General features: G+C 41.4%; 4 protein-coding genes across 5 annotated transcripts in view; 1 reads left to right on the top strand and 3 right to left on the bottom strand.

The window, feature by feature from the left end:
- Positions 1–608: 608 nt before the first annotated feature.
- On the bottom strand, positions 609–1,529 carry fabp4b (fatty acid binding protein 4b). Its single transcript, XM_032519450.1, has 4 exons — positions 1,457–1,529; positions 1,116–1,291; positions 919–1,020; positions 609–744 (listed from the first exon to the last, which is right to left on the bottom strand). The coding sequence occupies exons 1-4, from the start codon at positions 1,527–1,529 to the stop codon at positions 691–693; spliced, it is 405 nt and encodes a 134-aa protein (XP_032375341.1). The 3' UTR covers positions 609–690.
- Positions 1,530–11,010: 9,481 nt separating this feature from the next.
- Positions 11,011–13,237, top strand: LOC116690913 (hairy/enhancer-of-split related with YRPW motif protein 1-like). The gene is made up of 5 exons (XM_032518135.1): positions 11,011–11,285; positions 11,445–11,517; positions 11,613–11,696; positions 11,824–11,905; positions 12,014–13,237. The coding sequence occupies exons 1-5, from the start codon at positions 11,200–11,202 to the stop codon at positions 12,610–12,612; spliced, it is 924 nt and encodes a 307-aa protein (XP_032374026.1). The 5' UTR covers positions 11,011–11,199; the 3' UTR covers positions 12,613–13,237.
- Positions 13,238–14,574: 1,337 nt separating this feature from the next.
- On the bottom strand, positions 14,575–18,872 carry stmn2a (stathmin 2a). The gene is made up of 5 exons (XM_032518136.1): positions 18,626–18,872; positions 16,743–16,838; positions 16,390–16,562; positions 16,067–16,258; positions 14,575–15,939 (listed from the first exon to the last, which is right to left on the bottom strand). Exons 1-5 carry the CDS (start codon positions 18,642–18,644, stop codon positions 15,895–15,897), a joined length of 525 nt encoding a protein of 174 aa, XP_032374027.1. The 5' UTR covers positions 18,645–18,872; the 3' UTR covers positions 14,575–15,894.
- Positions 18,873–19,616: 744 nt separating this feature from the next.
- Positions 19,617–21,713, bottom strand: part of upp1 (uridine phosphorylase 1) — a 4,395-nt gene continuing 2,298 nt past the window's right edge. For both annotated transcript variants that reach the window (XM_032518134.1, XM_032518133.1), the window contains 4 exons: positions 20,943–21,152; positions 20,698–20,844; positions 20,126–20,592; positions 19,617–19,749 (listed from right to left, as the gene is read on the bottom strand). In XM_032518134.1, the coding sequence (XP_032374025.1) occupies positions 20,441–20,592; positions 20,698–20,844; positions 20,943–21,152 (509 nt within the window). In that variant the 3' untranslated portion in view covers positions 19,617–19,749; positions 20,126–20,440. The remainder of the gene's footprint in view (positions 19,750–20,125; positions 20,593–20,697; positions 20,845–20,942; positions 21,153–21,713) is intronic.

Here is a 21,713-nt window from a genome sequence, read left to right as displayed (position 1 = left end):
AGCACAAGGTCACATTCAATAAAGCTTTTAAAGTTGGGCCTCAACCTACCAATACAAATGATGTGCACTTGCTTGAACTCACATCCGTGCAGCCAAGACAAGGCACCAATGAGGTCAGTGCTCTGAACCCAAGCAAGGATTTGGCCTTTGCACCTCCAAGTCCCCCACATCCTGGTCAGGACGGCGGATACATGCCGCTTTCCCTCGTTTGAACAAAAGGCCTCTGTCAAGTCCCCTGGCCATGTCTAGTAGCTGTAATGGTTGACATTGTATCCAAATGTTACTAACCCAAACAGGCATTTGGGCCCAAATTTGAAAAATCTGCATTAAAAAAAAAAAAAAAATTAATGTTAGTGTTTGAGACAAAGTTGTCATGAGTTGCTTTATGACCTCATGATTAGTGGTGCTTTGAAATATTTTAGCATTAATATGCTGAATGCTTGCCAATTTAAGGTTTGTTTTGGAAAACGGGATAGCCGTTCCACCAGCAAGTGTGGCATAGTATTTAGCAATCAGTCTGGTCTATTAAATAAAATATTGACCATGCAAATAAAAGACATTTGGACCGACAAAGAACCCGTTGGTTAGATCATGCACAACTACACAGATTGAAGTTCCACAGTTCAGACTTTATTGGCATGTTTGACAGCAGCTCAGGGGTCAAGTCTCAACACCTTTGGAGGTTTAAAATTACACTCCTTTCTCATAGGTCCTCACTGCAACCACGTCATCCATGATACATTTCTGTTGAGACAATAGAAAAGTGTCAAATATTACATTGCAATCTAAAGTAGAAGCCATTTGACTAAAAATAAAATTCAAAACAACCACTTCAAATAAGGAAAGTAAGCAACCATCCACAAACTGCAGAGCCTAATTTAAAAGCATATAGGCTACACTTGTTGCTCAATTACTCACAGCTGTTAGTTTTCCATCTTGAATTTCTCGTTCTAGCGTCGTTTTCTTTCCATCCCACGTCTGTTGCTGCACAAGTTTTCCATTCTCAAAAGTGATTATGGTCTAAAAATTACACATAGGCTACACGATAACCCATTTGACTGTTACAAGCACGAGAATACTGGTGAATAGCAGCAGGCCGATGAAAGAGGACCCACCTTGGTCTTTCGGCCGTCTGCAGTCGTCTCGTCGAATTCTTCGCTCAGCTTGAACTTGATCTCCGTGGTCTTGAAAGTAGACCTAGACGTAATCGAAACTAGCCCGGCATCGTCCACGCCAATCACCAGATCAGGCTTCGCCATGTTGCCCATCTGCCGGGTGGCGAAGCCCACACCTTCCGACACAACGAGGGTTTAACAAGGTTACTATAGGCCTACTTATTGGTAATACGTAACGTATTGTTAAAGATTCCACCCTTATATTAAGCTTTAAACGCATCATGTAACACAACAAAGGCATAGGCTACATTAATCAATCTAGCGAATTAAATATGATTTACCGATTGCCTTCATATATTCATCAAAGTTCTCGCTGGCAGTCAGAGTCCAGGTCCCGACAAACTGCTCGACCATGATGGTGAAGGTAAAACTCAGTCTCAGACTAGCTAGACGGGTCAGGATTTCCAGCAGAGAAACAGACGTTTATGAGAAGCTACCATAGGAAATTACTTATTTAAAGGCTGCTCAAACACACGCTTGATTGGTGGATAACCAATCAAGAGCAGGCATTGACGTTGCCATGGAAACGGGCAGATTAGGGGGCGTGCCTTTTTCACGATGTGTTGAAAAGAATGATGTGAATGTGAGCTTTGTCCGGTTCTGCTGACTTCAGCATCGATGGAGCTGAAAAAATTAAAACTTCATTATTGAACAACATTAACAAACATCTTCAGCAGCCATACATGCTGCTTTATTGTGCAAATGAACATGATTCTATAAAATAGGCTTAATTAATAGGCATAAGTTATAATAAACCTTAACTTCACAACTTCACTTCACAACAATGAATAATAATGGCAAACATGCTAGTCAAATAAACACATTATTTGTAGTGTAGTACTAAGTTTGACCAGGAGATGGCGCCTTTGAAAAGCAAATAAAACTGTACTTAGAAGTTCTGTTCACAACTGAGCATATTTAGCCCCCTTTGTAAAATATGTAAATGTTGAAATGGATCTCCATATTAAAGTTAAACATTCGTCATTGTCTTCCTGTTCATTCCTCTTGTATACTATATATTTTCTACTTTATTAGAGCATGTACAATGGATTTACAGTTTAAATTCTTGACATTTAATAATGAATGCAAAAGGAAAGGTATTGTATAACAAAACTGTGTTAACACTACAGCAGAAAACAATTATACATGAGTGGATTTGTGTCCAAATGTCAGACTGTGTATTGTCCCCTAATGATTTCAGTAATGCATTACAGTAGGCAATATATTGGGCCTTTTAAAACACATAATCCAAAATACAAACATACCCAAAGGCATTTGAGTTAGCGTTGCATTTGAGAGAAAACAATACACAAAATAAAAAATGTATCAAATTGCTGTCCCGATAGAGTTTGACTGATTTAAACATAATAAGACAATATGTCCTGAACAAAAGGTCAACAAGATTCTACTGCTGTGCAATAGATGAGATTTAATTAATTTATGCATGAATTTATTTAATCTTAATCCTCTCTATTAAAAAGCCAACGCAATGTAAAATGCAGGCAATGAATGCAGACAGTGTGGTTTATCAAACAATAAAGCAAGAGAAACAGCCTGTAAATCCATTGTTTTCATTTGGGTTGTCTGAGGTGATAGATGAGTGTTTGAGTGCTGCTGATGAATGTCTCAAGGAGATCAAAGTGGTAGAGTCTACAGACGTGTTAGAGATGCTCAGAGCAAATCAGATGTAGATCAGATGAGTGGGCTGTGTTCAGTTGTTACATCCTCCATTGACTGCCTCCCACTGTGCAACACCTTCACATTTGGGTCTAAAATGTCTTTCAGGCATTATTTAGGAGCAATGTGGGGCTTTATAAAACCACTAGAAAATGATTTGTCACTGCTTGTAACTTATGAAATGTTTTTTCAAACATTAAACCCTACAAACAAAAGACATAAGAAACAAGTTTCCAGGAATTTGTTGCTTCTCTAAACTGTACATTGTCTGTTTAATGCAGTAGATAAATAATGTATATATACAAGACAATAACTTTGCTCGAGCATGCAATTATATGACGGAAATAGCAAAGCTCTTTCGGTTATGTAATTACTTAGCATGATAATAATAATAGACCTGCTTACAGTGAACATGGGTGTGGTGTAATGTCCCCTAAGAGTTAGTTTGTAGCCCCAAAAGAGTCACTATGGCACCAGGTTCTGCTTGCCGTCATAATTTAGTTCTAGGTACTAGCTTTAAAGGTGAGATGCTCATTTTTATTAATAACCCTTTTGAGGTGGATTGCTTCCTTTATTTTAGCAGATGCTTCATGAATAATGCAAAATTAGCCATCAATATGAAACCAGAGAAACTGGAATCAAGCATGCCATATAGAAATGCCATAATGAGACACATGACTGCAATATTTGATTTCATGATGCAAACGCATTAATTATTCAATAAGGTCAATGACAGGCAGTAATGCTATGTGATAGTCAAAGAGTCCGGGCTGTGATATATCATGGAATCCAATAAGTTGATTGCTTATTGTTGCCATCCAGCAGGCGCAGAGCCCTTCTAATGAACATGAACTCTCACTGGCAGCCACAGAGAAGTCCTTTCCTCCTGGTTTTCATCAACACTTCAGCCCCCATTGATGGGAGAACAGTGGCCATGGACAAAAGCTGTATATACTGTACAAACACAGCTCTGAGCGGCAGCACACTGACTCATTCTTCAGTGTGTGTGAGAACGGAGGGGGACCCCTTTCAGCTCCTTTGTGTTGGTGTCTGTCAACAGTGTAGTTGGAGGCAGAGCCCATTGTGGCGGCCAGTGTTTCGTATTGACACAGGGCCTCACTCAGCTTGTTCCCAGGGTCCAACCTGAGGACTTATGAATAATGGAGAGAGGATCCTCAGGGCCGAGGGGGAGTTCACAAGTCTGACAGGGCTCGTTATTAACCTAAACTACGGCTTTATGTGCTGGCAGGTAAAACTGCGGTCACGGCTGCTCATGTTGACGGTGAACTTTGCTGCAACGCCTTGCAGCCAATGATCTGACGCTGTGAGAATATGGCAGAGGGGTGGTGCTTTACATTTAATAACAAGGGCACAACAAATTTAAATAACACCTATTTTCAGATCATGTACTGTTAGTCTTTTACACTTCCCCATCTTGTTTGAGTATATTCATTGTATTCCCCTTCCTTCTAAGCTTAAACTGTCTCTTCTGTTCAGGGTAAGCCTTTGCCTGAGGTAGAGGATACATTTCCTCCACGTAGAGATCTATAAAAGCCTTTTGATCAGTGCCCTGCTGCGCAATGAACTATTACAAATACTATTTCTAGTCATAGTTCCATTAACTTTATTGTGACTGTAATTGTCAGACAACCGCCCACCAAGAGCCTAGGTCTGTCGGACGTTTCTCCCTAAAAGGAAGCTGTCCCCCCCACTAAAGGTTTCTGCCTAAAAGGAGTTTTTTCCCCGCCAATGTTGCACTAAAGTCTTGCTCTTGAAGGAATTGTTGTAATTGTTGGTTCTTTGTAAAGTACAGTGTGGTCTAGACCTACTCTATCTGGAACGTGTCTGGAGATAACTCTTGTTATGATTTGATACTATAAATAAAATTGAATTGAATTGAATCTGTGTCTTTCTTGCACTGTTGGTAGACACACCCATAATCTGTTTTTAACTTTTTTAACCAAACCCCACTAATGATTTAATCATTTTTAGGTGACCTCTTGATTGATGCATCTGAGTCATGATTTTTCTTTTTATTGAAATATTTTAGTAATGCCATGGCTCTTGCATCAGATTTTAACAATAACATGTGCTTCAGAATGCTAATTTAAAAAGCCATTCAGAAAATACAGAACAATCACAAAGTAAAAAATGATAGTAAGATATGTTCACGTTTGTGCGCTACATGCATCAGTTCTGGTCTATTTCCCAGCAGGTCCCAACCATCTGCTGAGAGGCTCACACGACCTGTGCTACGTGCCCTCTCATCTTTGCCTTTTTCCACGGCTGCTGGATGAGGGGAAACTAGAGGCCAGGGTGGCCGCCTATCGTTCAACACAGTAGTGTGTGTGTGTGTGTGTGTGTGGCGGGGGTCAGAGAGGTGCCTCTTGCTTGTGTGCTTTGAGCTGTTTCATGCTTTCTGCTTTGATCTTCTCTCTCATCCCTTTATCCCACACGCCCCCTGTGCCTCCGGCTTCTGGTTTGCAGCACACCGACAGTGGGGCTAGAGAGACAGAGGGGGGGCGGGTGACTGCCCCTAACAGAGACACTGCTTGTTCTGTCGATACAAGGAGAGGTGCCCATGGGGCACAGCCACCGGGTGCAGAGGGCAGTGGGCGGAGGGTTCACCAGGAGCTAAAGTGATGCATACTGTACAGTTCTCTGCTTCTCTTTTATGTTCTCTTAGATCACCCAACAGTGGGCTGGAATTTTTGTGTGAAAAACAACTGCCACAGTGCTTAAAGGGCTGCCTCCAGACCACTTACAACATGGGAAAGTGCACCCCTCAGCTGGAAGTTATATAAAACCAGCCAGAGTCCTGAGAATCCCTGATAAATAACTTGGCTTTGGGCCACTCATGTCTCTCTTTATCTCATACGGAACAATTATTTTCTATGGGTCAATATAACATGCTTTCTGCTATTTGTGCTATGTTAAAAGTGTTGCCATTTAATCTGTGTTGCAAGAAGGGATAGTCTTGGGACAGCACGACAGTCATCACGTGTCCTGTGTCCCCCCAGAGCCTGCAAATCCTTGTATAACCGCTCACACACACACACGCACACGCAGTACCCCCCCAAAACCCCACCTGCTGAGCTGGGACTGAAAAATACAAAAGCTGAGGCACAGAGCAGAACCCCTAATTGAAGATTAATTGGAAGGGGGGAGCACTTACCTTTATTTAGACATGTGGTAAGTGTTAGGCTGTGACAATTAAGTCAACCATCTCAGCAGATGACTGCACTTAATATTTCATGACACACTTTAAGGGAGGGCGTTTTGCCATGCAGCTCTGTGGCCAAGTAAACAAGACTTTCATCCCTCCAAAGACGATGACAGAGATCATAACTATCTGTGGCATCTGCCTGGTAAACTGGAAGGTACTCTCTAACATTTCTTTTCAAATTAAATCATCTTTAAGTCAATTGGACATTTGACTGTGGGGAGAACTAGACAGCAGTAGATGCCATTTTAATTTGTTTTCCCAACTGATGCTAAGACTAAAAAAAAAATGAAAGTCAGTGATGCCGTTACATAGTTTTTTGTGCAATTAAACACATGTTGCCAAGGAAGGATTGCCAAATGATCTGTGGATTACAGAGTAAAAATAATCTATAGAGACAGATAATTGTAACGATGTAATTAACAGTAGGACTTGGTAGGATTCTGATGCATGTTTGTGTGAGTGGGTAAGAGAGAGAGAGAGAGAAAGAAAGAGTGAAGGGGCTGTGCTAACAGGCTTTCTGCAGATCACTGGCATTTTGACTGCAGTGGAGAGTAATGGGGCTGGCAGGGCGGAATCAATTACTGGCCACAACAGATTTTCCCACAGGTTGGAGCTTGGGAAAGCAGTACTTTACTGCAGCGCAGACAGCTGGCACAGAGCATCCACTGGGAAAGGAGCCGGCTTGCAAATAAAAAAGACAGTTTTTTTTAGTTTTTTTATAAACTTGTGACACACCATGAAATGACTCTTTTCTGCTTCTCAGTTCTTTCTAAAAATATAGTTATTCATAGTCATATATTTAGATTGCATTCAAAATTGCATCAGGCAAATATAAAAGTGCACACAAGCCCCCCAAAAACCTTTGCCTGGGTGTTTGAGGTAATGTGGACTAACAGTTGACCTTCAGCTATGTACCTATTCTAAAACATAGATTTCCCCTGACAGTGACCTGTCATGTCTTGTATACACACACACACACACAAACGTAAATAATTGTCTACAGCTTGACTCTAATAATTTATATGGCTAATGCTTGTGAGGTTCCCCATGCGTGACGTAAACCAGAAGATACATTTCAATTAGAGCCCCAAACTTCCCCCGCCTTGCCTCACACACACACACACACACACACACACACACACACACACACACACACACACACACACACACACACACACACACACATTGATATGCAAACAATGTTTTCCTGTGGCAACACAATGTGTGGCCTTAAAAGTAGCTTGGTCCGTGGTCCTCCTTTCTCTATGTGGACATCACGTGCTGTGTCCTGTTGCGCTTATTTGGGAAACCAGTCTTGTGATCTGTCTTCCCTCCATTGTAGACGTGCATAACTTTACTGGTAATGGGCAGCCTACTGGTAAACCTTATAAACAACATAATTGTCAAGGGCCATTGTGAAGGAGTGTGCGCCATTGTGAAAAAAACTAAATGAAAAGATTTTTATTTATGTGTGACTCAGGTCACTGACATTTATTCAAACCCAGCACACATGGATATCCATATGGGAGTTCAACATTTTGTTTGACTCTTTTCTAAATGCTGTTCATGCCCTGTAATTGACCATAAGCCCTGTCATTGGCAGCTGGTGCTGAGATCCTGGTGTCAGTATTAAGACCTGAGGAGCTGTCCTCAGAAAAAAAGATTTAAAAAAACTTCTGCTAAACAAAGAAACAAGGAAGTCAACATATCCTCCATGACTTTACCTATCCAAAAAGCACAGGGAGAATGGATGCCAACAAAGGCAGGAAAGTAAAGAATGAGAAGGCGGGTGTATTACAATTAAACAGTGAGAATGGGTCTTAGGCCTGGTCTGGTCCCTGCCCAATATAGCGCCTGGGTGCTGACTGGAACCAGAGGGGACAGACAGGAAGCTGTGGCCCATAGGATAACATTGTTTTGTGGAAGTTGTCTGGGAGACATTTCCCTCAGTCAGACAAGCTATTTTGGACCAGCATGGGTGGCATTTTTTCTCTGTCTTGTTTAGCGCATGTATATATGCAGCAACGTTAATACCTTTTTGCATGCACATCCACTCTGTTTGAATAAAGCATAGCAAGGCATGATCTCACACACAGAGAAACATCGCCCAGATCCCCCCCCCTTAACACACACACACACACACACACACACACAAGCTTCAATGCAGCAGTTGTTGAATGTCAGGTATAAGATGTCAGGATGGTGTGCACACAGGATGCAGGCACGGCTGTGAGCGTCGCTGCTGCCGACAGCCCCAACGGTTGACATAGTAAATCAATCCTGCTGGGAGGGGGGGTAGGACGGAGGCGGAGGGGGGTCCAATGGGACTAAGCCGGCCTCTGTCAGACACACTCAGCCACTCAGCCGGCCAGAGAGAGACTGCGGACGGGTGGGAGAACACTCGCCTGGAAGCGCTCACACGGAGATTGAGTTACCACGGAATTAGATCAGGGCTGTGGGAAACAGCACCTCCTAAACACACTTGCACACTCTTGGTCACACACACATAAACACATGCAGACACACCAGCACACACTCAGGCCACACTCTTGCACACAAAGAGTCACCAAGGGAAACCTGAGGGAAGATTGAGGAAGGCAGCTGGGCACACGCCAGTTTCAAACAAATGCTTGCTTATACCTCTTAGCTTCCTGGCACTGGTTTTAGAGTGGTTTCTTCAAATTGGTGCCGAGTAAGGTCCACGGTGAACAGGCAAACTGGCATGTTCAAGTTTTTAAATTGGCAATCACAGGCACATGAGCTCTCACCAAACACACTTTCCACATCCAAAATCATCAAAAGTGAGCTGGAGTGGAGGAGGCTGAGAAAATGTTGTGATGCCACAGTTGAAAAGTCAAGGTTTTTGAAAGAAAAATCCTAATTATGTTTAATGGATCACAGCAATGTCAGGGCTAATGTGAAGGACCTTGACAGTCAGGTGTGAGGAGAGTGGTTTGTGTCTGCTTAATGGAGACCACATGAACCAGCCCGTTCTGTAGTACTGGCAGCATTGTAGAGCCTTATTACCATAATAGCATCATAAACAATACTGAAGTGATCCAAAATATATTTAAGCTGTCTATCAGCAGAGAGTAATGGGAAGGACATGTATAGTTCAGTTGGTGGTAGAGGGCTCGGTGAGAGCTTGTACTGAAACTAGCTGAGGATCTGTAAACAAATCTGTCCCACAAGCACTAAACTTTGTGGAGTGAAGAGCAACATAAATGCTTACATGAGAAACACACAGTTTTACCACCATGGAATTATGCACATGCTAAGTTGTATAAATTGACCAACTGGGAATATGGGAGTGTAGAAGTGCAAGAAATGGGTGAAGAAAGGCAGGATTTTTAGTGAAAGTGTGTGCTACTGACAGGGAGGGGAGGCGAGTGTCAGGGATAGTGTGAAGGCTCATCCACCCTCAGAATGACTGAAGCTTGCATATTGTCTCTGTCACCACCAAAACCCCTCTGACATTCTGGGAACAGCGTGTTGGCTTGCAGTTGCTCCTTGGAATCAAGCTCTCATCCGCACTTGTCTAGCTCCCAACACACCAAGTTAACAACTGACCTGATGGACAGAGCAGAGAAACAGCTGCTGCTCTACAAGGTACTGCAATGGAAGACAGCAGGGGGGTCACACTCCCACTGATGGCCTTACCAGACACGTCAGATTCAGGATGCAAGAATTATACCAGCCTCAAGTGCTGTTGTTTCCCAGACATGACCTTTGACTGCTGTTTTAAATTGTATTTCATGTATTTTATATGTCTACTTATATTGTGGTAGTGTTAAGTCAAAGTAGCAAAGCACGCTATAAAAAACCTCTATTACAAGTAAATGTCCTGCGTTGAAAGTTTGACTTGAAGTACACAAGGATTGGTAACCACGTGTCAAAAATAAAAATCATTCTGAATGGTCTCTGGAAATTTTTGGATATTATAGTATTGGATCATTATTATTCATGCATCAATATGCAAGCAATACTTCAGAGTTGTAAATGTGCCTAACATACATATAACAGTGATTTTTATTAGATCTTTCACTTAAAACAATTGCCTTGTATTTACATGTACACATACTTATATATAAATATATGTATATACAGGCAGAAATATCTGCTATCCCTAGAAAAACAGTCAGCAGGGATCAGTTACACAGTCAAACATAAACATTTAAGGTTCCCGTGTTTTATATAGTTTGCTCTCTGACCCAAGTGTATTAGTGGAGTCACCTTTAGCTGACCACCCCTGCTCCGTATCCAAAGTGAGGCACTTTTGTTGCTTATGCCTAAGAAGATTTGTGTGTTTTTTTAAATGTAACTCATAAGCAAAACATTGCTCAATGGTTTGCTTGTAGCTTGAGCTTCTAAAAACATGTCTGCTTCTCTTTCCCACTATACAGCAGAGCGAGGTGCACTGTTTTCACCCACAGTGGATGAATGATTCCCTGGGACGGTCTGTCTGCGCCAGTCAGTTGACCTGTTTGCAGTGACTGGGGAGGAGGTGGAGGGGGTTTCCTAGGAGAGCCTGGCAACGCTGTCTGACTAATGTTGGGCCTCCCGGCTGATCAATGCTGTTGTGGAACCACACAGCTGACAGCAGACAATGAACAACACACTCTGCTAATGGGCCGTGTGTCCTCCACAACACCAAAGAAGAAGAGGGCTCCCACTATAGTGGGGGCCTGTTGCCCATGAACTGGGGGCTCAGCAAGGAAAATGGGAACCTAAGGCCAGAAGTCTACTGGTCAGCCTGGGCTGTCAGGCCTCAGACTCACTACTCTCTTTCAAAAAGACATAAATTACAAATCATTTTTTAATACATTTAAAACGTCGGTTTAAACCATTGCAGAAATTAGTTCCAACATCTTTATTAGACATTCCTCTTAGAGACACTTCCCAAAGCATAATGTCTGTCAAATGCCACCTCGTTTCTAACAGGCTCAAGCCTTTTCAAGCACCGCCCACGTCATCCCCAGACCCCGCCCGGTGTGAAAATGATCAGAGAAGAGGCAGGTCTGACGTTTAAACTCTTGCACAGACCCACTGCTGTCAGTGCACCACCGGAGCGTTCTCTGAAAGGAGTAGACTACATTTGATCACTGTGTGCTTGGAAGCAAAATGAAGCGAAGCCACAATTACAGCTCATCGGATAGCGACTTGGACGACAATATTGAGGTGGAGAAGGATAGTGGCGACGAAAATGGGTATGTTGACCTTTTTATGTTATAAATTATACAGGCCTATCATATGTTCTATGTCAGACTGCAACATTTCAACTTGCCCATGCCTAGTTTAATTTGTTATATTTCCTTTGCTGATTAACTAATGTTACTGTAAATGTAAATTACTGTTTTACCTTTCAGTCAACTTGATTCTCACGGCTCGATGTCACCCTCCACAACCACACAAGTCCAAGCCAGAAAAAGGCGCAGAGGGGTAAGTGAACTCATTCTCTCTGGTGCCAAGTTACGCACTCCTGTTTCCCACTTGTGCTGTGACCTTAATTAGATTGTTCTCTTTACCCATGACAGATTATTGAGAAACGGAGACGTGACCGAATCAATAATAGTCTGTCAGAGTTGAGAAGATTGGTGCCAAGTGCTTTTGAGAAACAGGTAAATGGGTCTTACTACCATTATGGGCAGGCACACATTTGCCCATACATGTTTTTTTGTTATGGACACTAGATAGGAAATGTCAATATAATTTAAAGTGACATCGCTCTTTCTTATTTCTTAACAGGGATCAGCTAAATTGGAAAAAGCTGAAATTTTGCAAATGACTGTGGACCATTTGAAGATGCTTCATGCGTCTGGTGGCAAAGGTAACAGACCCTTTCTTAGGCTTTGGAGGATAAGTAAATGGCTCCCTAATTTAAAATTGAACATGCTGTGAATCATGTGTCTAACCCCCCTGCTTCCTTTCCTGACAGGCTTCTTTGAGGCTCATGCTCTTGCTAAGGATTATCGCAGCCTGGGCTTCAGGGAGTGCCTGGCAGAGACCGCTCGCTACCTCAGCATCATAGAGGGTCGGGACGGTACAGACCCCCTCCGTATACGTTTGGTGTCCCACCTCAGCAACTACGCCTCTCAGAGGGAGGCGCACACTGGACTGGAACACTTAGCCTGGGGCTCTGCCTACGGGACTCCCCCTGCCCATCTCCCCCACCACCTCCTCCTACAACACCCCCAGGGGAGGAAACCTGCATCCAGAAGCAACAGTAGCCCACCCTCCTCCTCTTCTTCATCTACATCTTCCTCCACCTCCACTGAGGCATCTGGGACATCCAGACACAGTGTCATGCCCCCCACAGAGACCCTCAGGGTGCCTCCCAATGGCTCGCTGGCCCTCAGTCTGTCTGTGCCAACATCTAAGCTTTCCCCACCACTGCTTTCATCCCTCTCCTCGCTGTCGGCCTTCCCCCTCTCCTTCGGTGCTTTGCCTCTGGTGTCCCCCCTCAGCACAGTGAGCCCCTCCTCCACCCTGTCAAAGCCTTACAGGCCGTGGGGTACAGAGATTGGGGCCTTCTGAAGGAAACAACTGGACTGAAGGCAGCAGCTGAGCTGTGCCCACCACCACAGACTAGCCACCGCAACCTGACTCTGTTTTTATAGCAATCAAACACAGAGGAACAAAGCAAACTTTTTTTATTTTCATTAAGAATCTTTGTATCTTGACATCAATGTGAATTAGGGAAACCCCAATCATTTTCTAGGCTTATAAAAAAAGGTTTGAATTAAAGCATACAAGAATAAGGGGGAGATGTCGATCTCATTATATCATAACTCTAAAGAAAGTAATTCTAAATGATTTTATGTTATTCATTGACTAATTTAGTTACCATGCACTGTCTCCAGGCTGAGGATATTGTGACATATGGGCCAAGAATAGATGTAAGCACAAATATACTAGAGAATATTTTGTAGACCATACAATGGAACCTCTACATGGATATCTGTATTTAACATACTGTAATGTAGAGTTTTTTAATTTGGTCTGCTTCTTTTGTGGTATCAGAACTCATGGAAATGAATAAGCATTATGTGCCATTGTTGGAAAACTAACAAACTGAGAATTGTGAAATTGCATTCTTGTATCTATTTGTAATATTTTTGTACCAATAAATTGAGTTTAAAGTATAAAACATGGATTTAAACCAAAGTTTCTGTTTCTGTTGCATTTGCTCCTTCAACTCTCCAGATTGTTTTGTTATCATGATGTACAATAGGTAGCTATTTTATCTACCATAATGCCACATAGTCCTTTATACAAGCAGACAAACTGCCCCCTAAGTCATTAAGACCTTATCTTCCCAAATAGCACATCATTTGCAGGTGCATTTTTGTTACAATCCCATAGAAGTTAATCATGTGATAATAAGGTCCCGGTTATTGACTGAAAGGCAATTCCTTTACTGTGTGCCAGGTAAGTAACCAAATCTGAGAGCATTGTTGCTCTTATGAATACCCAGGAAATCATTAAGAGCCAGAGGAAATCCTTTACAATGTTGCCCTGACCTCACCAGCTCGGGTTGGTCTGAAACGGAGACAATAGTGTGAACAGGATGGGGACATTAGAGGAAAGCGGTTAAAAAGTAACAACAATACACAAGACAGCTGGACCAATAAATCACCGTTCAGCTCCACGGTTCTAGTCCTATCCTAGTGACACTATTTTTTATGACTCGGTTTTATCCGTCCATGCAGCAGCTCAGTCTTCCAGGAAAGGCAGTATTTGATTTGTTCCCTGAGGGCTTAGGCCAAATGCTATTAATAAATAAAAATATGTAAATTAAGTATATTATCTTCCTTCAAAATAACCAATTAAATAATAATAATAATAATTCCAATTAAACCGTAATATACAAAAGTGTCTGTATTTGATGTGCTGAGTGCAGATGAATGACACAAACCTTGCTGCCTTTGATGAGGATTTTAAACATCAAAATCATGATTTTCATGAAGAGATTTAACATTAACAATTTGAACTGTCTTTTTGTCATATTATTAACATTTGGGGGTGGCCTCTAGCTCACTCAGTAAGAGAGTTTGCCTCATGTTGGCTGAATCCTGCAGCGGCCAGGGGTCAAATCTGACCTGCAGCCCTTTGCTGCATGTTATCACCCCATCTCTCTCTCTCTCCCTTTCATGTCTATCCGCTGTCCCTACAATAAAGGTAAAAGACCAAAAAATTAATATTTGAATTTGGCACATTGTGAACTTTTGCCAAATAGCCTACATTTGGATTAGTATGGGCTACAGATTTTTGTTTTTTTGACTTAAAAAAAAATCAGAACTGCCACCTAGTGGAGAAACATTGTTTAAGACATGCCTGATGGATGACTCATTTTGTGTATTTATTACATGTTCATGGACAAGTCTAACCCTCAAGGAATAAGCCTGACTATATTTTGATTTATGCCATAGTATACAATATCCCAAATTTAAATAACACTAGACATGAATGAATAATCAACTAGGGGAAGACGGCAAATCTCAGGATGTGTAGATAACTGATTCTTTTTATTTGGCAGTTTACATTTTCCCTCCTCTTTTAGCACAGAATGTATTGGATGGTGCATGCCATGTTCACAGAACCTCAAACCTTTATTCAGCAAAGCTTTCACAGAGAAATATATGAAGGGAGAAACACAAGCAGCAGAGGATGCAGGCAGATATCAGTGGTACTGTATATTAAAAAGAGACTAGTTCAGTGTGCTGAATGTAAAGCATTCTGCATTCATTCTCTATCTAATCCCCTAAAGAGAGCAGAGGCTAATGGTGCCTTGTGGTAAATTCGCATACACACACCCACACATACATACGTTATGTTCACACTATCAATATCAAGATGGGAGCAACAGCACATTCCACTGTCCAAGACAATATGCATGGTACCAGTATAATGTCATAACATTCAAGAGCTTAATGTCCAAATACTGTGTATGTAACAGAGCTGCTGATTTAGCTAAATATGGAATCATTATGAAATGGCGCTGTCAGAGTAAGAGGGAATCTACAAGTGTATAAACAGTTGCTCCCCTTTGGGCAAAGACATTCTCAATATCAATAAAGCACCTATCAAGGTCATTATCAAGCTCATTTCAGAGGAGGTGGACACTTTATAGATCTGTAGAGTTTGGCGTATTGTTAAGTTCCAAGCGTGCATGTTGAGAATGTGTTGGTGTGCTTGAGGAAGATACAGATGGGATACGTTGATATCTGGAAGGAGCCTGTGGTGTGAGTACACCGACCGTCATTCTTTACGAAGACACAGAAACATCATCATCATGACATCATCAGGAAACACTGCAAAAATGTCATTCTATAGCCAACTCACAACACTGACGGCTTTCACAAGAAAATGGTTGTGGAATCAAATTTCAAGAACTGAAACGTTAATCAATCACAAACAAAATGTTGGAAATTGTACAGTGCAGTACAGTACAATCACTGTGTGTACTTCACTTACCATGATAGATAGATAGATAGATAGATAGATAGATAGATAGATAGATAGATAGATAGATAGATAGACTTTAAGAAAAAAGTATTTACAAAATAAGCCATAATCTCAATCATTTTTTCTAAAATCAACAAATCCATTCAACTCTCAAGATGTGTGTTATTGATGTTTGTATTCACTGATTATACTGATAGTGGTGAATACTGGTGGTGTGGTGTGTTGTGATGTGGTGTTGAGGTCCTCGAACCTCTCGGCCTCTATAGGGTTGGGTGTCTGTTCAGAGGAGGGCGGGGCGGGACTGGATGGAGGAACGTTGACGGACCATGGAGGTCAGGACTTGTGTGAGGCTCATGCTGTCAGCTTGTTCTTACGCACCAAAGCTGCATGTCTCTCCTGAATACAGCGAAACAACAAAGAGAGAGAAACGTTAGTCACCAGGCAGCGCCCAAACTCTGTTAAATTTCGTCTGAAGGTGGACACAAAGAAGAAAACACACAACTGAGATCTTTGCATTTCTCACCTTCTCCTGTAGACGTTCAATCATGGCTGCCAGGTGGGCTTCACGGTTCTCCTTGATCTGCTCCATCTTCATCTGGAGCTTCTCCTCGGCCATCTTACTGAAGTTGCTGTTCTCCTCCATGGCCTTTAGCAACACTTCCCTCTCATGGTCTCGCTTTTCTGCCAAAGCCCTGAGCAACTGGGCCTCCTGAAACTAAAATATGTAGAGCAAACAATAAGAAAATAGACCAAATGATTAATTTTGAATGCTTTATTAAAATGTATTTCCTTTTTTCTTCTTTTTTTTAAACTCCCAAAGCTATTTCTAACAGGTAAAGTACTCACCTTCCTCCGGTCTTCAGCAGCCTCCAGTTTCTTCTCAATGTCCTCCAAGGAGATATCTCTCTTGGGGGGTGAGGGGAGGCTGTGGGTTACATCTGACACTGGAGACAGAGGCTTGAGAATCACCTCAAAGGCCTGGCCAGAGGATCGCTTGTTTATAGCTTTCACCTCCATGTCTGTAAATCAGACAATCATGATGGTGACACCAGCAAAGTCAATGTCCAATAACACAATATTCCAGTCCAACAATATGTCATTATTATTAACATTTGAATTTACAGGATGGATATATACATCCATGGGGGCAGGCAAATATATTGATCCAATAGAACATCAATATATGAGCTGATCCATACCTTCAAACTCACACACAAGCTTGTTGCGTGACTCTGGGTAGAAGCAGGAGCAGATAAGGGAGAGGACAGACAGCTCCTTCATCTTCTCTTTATATGCTGTAGGAACATAAAAACACCATAGCGTCTCATGAAAACAGTAAAACACACATTGCATGCCACCAATTAATTAGTATACTTGAGATCATTCCAAAATAAGATATTACAGGTTAGGAAAGGAACATTTGCACAATAAATCAATTAACATCAGATGACTAGTGTGCCTGTGCCTTGTTTCTTAATAATTTATAGATGATATGGATAAATGGATAATGTAAGGGTGATCAAACTAAGATTCTTTAATTGGATATTATAGACATTTGTGACTCATTTGAATCATCAAGAAATCATTATTCACTTGCAATCTGTAAAATGAGTGAGTAGACAGGCTTGTGCATCATGTTATTTAATTTCCTGTTCAACTCCCAGCTGATTGTCCCGTCATGATCCCAATAATAAGAAACATTTACTGTATATCTACCGGTCTTCTCGCGGCCTTATTGTGGAGTGTTGCTGTCAGAGCTGTCAAATACAGCCGATTGGTAGTCTTGACTTTTTCTACTAGATCTGGGGTAAGATGTGCTTTCAACCAGTTCCTTACTGACTATTTTTAATCTCATCTGCAAATTCTGTCACTTTTTCCATGCTCTCTCATGTATTTCACAAAGTGCCCACCTGGCTGTTGTAAGAAGACTACAGATTGTTAGTGCTGCTAAGCCTTCTGCTGCAAAGGCCAGTGTGTGAAGCGGCCCCTTGCTGCAGGGCTGGCCTGCCTCCCACCCTGCCATGCACCTGTCTCCTCCGCTATATGTCTGCCACAAAACATACCACAAGGAAGCCAGTCTGCACAACCTGCTACATTTTGGAGAGACCAAATGGGTTGCTTATATTAAGGCAACGTTTTAGATACAAAGGCTAAAGAAATCCATGAAAACAAATATGCTAAATGCCTGGCTTGACAATAACTGTCCATCTGAGGAGATGACTAATGCCAGCTACAGTCTTATCTGATCGTTTAAGATCCAGTGTGCTAACACCTACGGGTAAATTTGCATTTTTTCATATGCCAAAAGGTTGTTTTTTTGCTAAATAAATGGTAGCCCATCTGTCACAGCTGGTGAAGCATCCTTGGCACAGAAAGAAACAAGAAAAAGCTACAGGCACAAATCAAAAGGAACAATCCAAATAAATGATCAGATGAAACAATCGCGTTCAGGAGAAATATATATATATATAGCCTATAAAATAAGCATAGCAATAAACAAATCAAAGTAATATAAAAGCCAGACTGATAAAGCACTCTCAGCTTAGCTGTTGGCTAAATGGTCGGCAGCACAGCATCTTGGGTGGGGTCCGTCTGCATTATGCTGCATGTTGGGGCCGCTGTAGCATGAACCGCAGGTGCGGCGTTGTAAATAAAGCTGTCAAGGGCCAGTCCATGTAATCTGATTGTCACACAATACAAGATCAAAGCAAATCAGGACTAACACATTGACGTAGATGCGGATAATGAAGGAGACATTCCAGTAACCTAATGACGGAGGATTCTTGCGCTTGTAAGACCATTCTTGCGGTCTTTATTACCAGACTCATTAGCTGAGACAATAGGTTCGATGTCGATGAAGAAATATCAAGGCAAGTGATCTTAGTTTTAATCCTTCAGAATAGAATATTTCTGAGTTGAGTCATTACAGACGCACGACCACCTAGACAATACCAGGCCGACATGGACTTTAAACAGAAAAGATCAGTTATAAGTCCATCAATCCATCCATCCATGGACACATGGGTTACATCCGTATACATCCATGCATCGATTTAAACATGACCTGTCTGAACACGCTTACCGGTTGCTGTTTTGGCCATGGCTGATGTATTTCTCCGCAGAGGATGCTGTAGCTCTGTTCAGGTGAGTTGTGATGCTGCTTAAGGCACTGAGTCAGCGAATAGACAGGACTGTGATCGGATGGCAAACAGGAGGTGGGCACGCACGGGAGCGCGCAAACAGACCCTCCTCTCGTCCTCTGACGCGCAGAGCGATTTTCAGCATCCTACATGTATGTGACAGTATAGCCGACTTAAATGTGGCGACAAAAGCGCTGACACACAAGGAAGTCGAGAAATATGTTCTGCAGACCGGATAGTTGCAGCTCAGTGTATCCACATTTTGGAAAAAATTCCCTATAGGCCTATCTCAATGGATAGCCTATTTGTAAGTAGGCTTTTTGCATTGTATTTTTAAGTTGACAGCAATGTTGTTCATTGTCATCTAAACGATTTAAGATGTTCATATAGCTGACAGATCAAGATTAAAGGCAGATGTTCACATAGCTGACAGATCAAGAATAAAGGCAGATGTTCATATAGCTGACAGAGCAAGATTAAAGGCAGATGTTCTTGAGTAGGCTTCAGTTTAAGGTAGGAACAAATATATTTGTTTATCAGCCAAACAATGTTTCAATAGAGATCATCTTCCAGAACTTCAGTTACTTTAAATAGTCAGCCATTTTCATATTGTTGGTCATACTGCAACACACCACCGGCTTCTGTGCTTCCTGCTTCCTGAGAAAAAGCAGTGTACCTGTGCTAATTTTGTGAGCCAGAACATAAAACAAACAACTTCAGACTGCATGAGGATTTATTAGTGATAATACGTTCAATGGATTTGTTTTGCAGATTTTAACTTCTGAAAACTTATAAAAATAAATAAATTAAGAAGCCTAATCATAAAAAAAACTACATTCTGCATAACAAATCCACCGGATATACACATTTTGTAACAAGAGATTCCAACACAAGACACTGACTTATCAAAATCAGTCTAATTTCTTTTGGTTCTCATTAAAATGATTTACTCTATTTGAGCTAATTTTGCTACAGCACCATTTTAAGCACAGACATATCAAAGGTCATGAACCAAAACAGGTTTCATGGATAAGGAACTTTTTATGTTTCATAAAACAGAGGCCGCCTTAAAGTGCTCACATTATGCTCATTTTCAGGTTCATAATTATACTTTTTGTTTATATTATACTTTTTGTTTGATTATATATTTTTGTTATACTACACATTGCTGCAGCTCCTCTTTTCCCCCTGTGTGTTGAGCTTTTTTTGTTTTAGCTACAGAGTAAAGCATCTCACTTCTGTTCTATCTTTGTTGGGAGTTGCACGTGCGCAGTAGCTAGGTAAGCAACACCAGCTAATCGGTTTGTGAACAGTGATTTCTGTTGGAGATGGAAACTCCCTTTGGGGTGGACTTTTTCACTTTGGAAGCCTATTTCATTAACAAAAAAGATACATAACAAAATAAAGTAAAGGGAAAACGCCAAAAAGCATAATATGAGCACTTTAAATAAAGACATTTGATTCATATGTGCGGCTACATAACATTTAAGACTGACTTAAATTGTATTTAAGTTAAATTCAAGAGGAAACAAAAGTGAAAAAGTTCAATCCGGTTTATTAAGACATAATAAAATATGAAATTAAAATAATTTAACTATATAAAAGTGTGAACGGATAAATAAAAAGCAGTGCATAACTTCAAGATTCTGGAGGTATTACAGGTATGGCTATTGGTGAGCATAGAATCTATAAAACATGTTTATTTTCAAGAGACAATTTTGATGAATGCTTGCATATCAGTGTAATAGCTATTGCACTTAGCTACATGCTGCTTTGGCCTTCAATTGTTTCCTAATGTAGTAGCCAACCAGTATCTGAGGACGTTGTTGGTAACTGTGAAGAACTTCTTGAGACTCGTTCAGCTGATCCCCCTTCAGCCGATCCAGTAATGTCACACAAACCACAGCCGCTTTACACAACAAGAAATACACGTTAGAAACTCAACGAAAAGAAAACTACTTCCTGTCAGGTATAAATTGCCAGCTATAACGATGCTGATTGTGCATTTTCTTACCTCGTAGACCACTCAGCTTGCACATTGCAGCAAAAACTGATGACTCCATTTCAATGTTGCAGATTCCTGCTTCACTGGCTTTACTGAGGTAGTTCTGTTTATCCTTCTCAGTGTAGGAGCAGAAAGCACCATCCAAACGGGCTTGCCCTGGGTGATTGATGAGACGGACAGAAAAGATGAACATTGCAACTGAAATACTTTAAATCTTGGTGAAAAATGTGTTTAACACCTCGATGCATCAGTACCTTCGTAGAAATCCAGTGTACACATGGTGTTGCCTATCACTGTCTCAAACTGGTTCAGCTCTTTGCTGCACTGCAACAACTCCTCAGCCAGGCTTTGGTCCAGATCGGTATTGCGCACCACAGTCTTCCCCAGGATCACCTGCTCAAACTTGGGCAGGAAGGTGGCATCCATAGACTGCTTGGTAACAACAACTGTGCCAGGCTTAAGCCCTGAAAAATGGCAAGTAAATTGTAGTCTGAACATACAGAAAGCTTGAATTTAAAAGTATGTTTCACATGTTGAAACCTACCAGACTGATATCAAGTCAAATTAGCATCACGTTCATTTCCAAGTGAACATCTAACGACATTCTTAAAATGATTTCAGATAGCATGTCTTTAGGTCAAGTTGTAAGTCAGTGGAACGGTCTACTACAATGTAGTCACCGTTCCTAGAATCAAATCACACTATACCCTTTAGCCATGCTGAAAATAATTGATATGGATTTCAGAATATGCCTCAGATCAACCCCCAATGGTTTATGACATATTCAGAAAAAAGGTTGGTACACATCTAAATACATATCAATTCTCTTATTTTGAAAACTAGAGAAGTGCCATCTTGGGCTAATCACAATTATACACAAAAAGCCATATTGGATGACACTGCTCTAAAAGCTAAGGGACTTTGGGCTCCCTCTTGTGGTCCAACTATGAAAAGGTGTCTTGGACAACGTCCCGTATTAAAGTCATCTACTGTACTCAATTCAATTGTATTTATAGTATCAATTC

Source organism: Etheostoma spectabile, chromosome 6 (assembly GCF_008692095.1).
Source record: "Etheostoma spectabile isolate EspeVRDwgs_2016 chromosome 6, UIUC_Espe_1.0, whole genome shotgun sequence".
NCBI lineage: Eukaryota > Metazoa > Chordata > Actinopteri > Perciformes > Percidae > Etheostoma > Etheostoma spectabile.
This window is presented reverse-complemented; position numbering and strand designations above follow the sequence as displayed.

Bases quoted from the DNA above. Each gene is read 5' to 3' on its own strand.
- LOC116690913 (XM_032518135.1), top strand. From the start codon at position 11,200: ATGAAGCGAAGCCACAATTACAGCTCATCGGATAGCGACTTGGACGAC. The intron at 11,697-11,823 runs GTAAATGGGTCT...ATTTCTTAACAG, and splicing joins CAAGTGCTTTTGAGAAACAG to GGATCAGCTAAATTGGAAAA. The intron at 11,906-12,013 runs GTAACAGACCCT...CTTTCCTGACAG, and splicing joins TCATGCGTCTGGTGGCAAAG to GCTTCTTTGAGGCTCATGCT.
- stmn2a (XM_032518136.1), bottom strand. The intron at 16,563-16,742 runs GTATGGATCAGC...TCTGATTTACAG, and splicing joins GCTTGTGTGTGAGTTTGAAG to ACATGGAGGTGAAAGCTATA. The intron at 15,940-16,066 runs GTGAGAAATGCA...CGCTGTATTCAG, and splicing joins TTGAACGTCTACAGGAGAAG to GAGAGACATGCAGCTTTGGT.
- fabp4b (XM_032519450.1), bottom strand. From the start codon at position 1,529: ATGGTCGAGCAGTTTGTCGGGACCTGGACTCTGACTGCCAGCGAGAAC. The intron at 1,292-1,456 runs GTAAATCATATT...TTGTGTCGGAAG, and splicing joins TGAATATATGAAGGCAATCG to GTGTGGGCTTCGCCACCCGG. The intron at 1,021-1,115 runs GTGGGTCCTCTT...TGTAATTTTTAG, and splicing joins CAGACGGCCGAAAGACCAAG to ACCATAATCACTTTTGAGAA.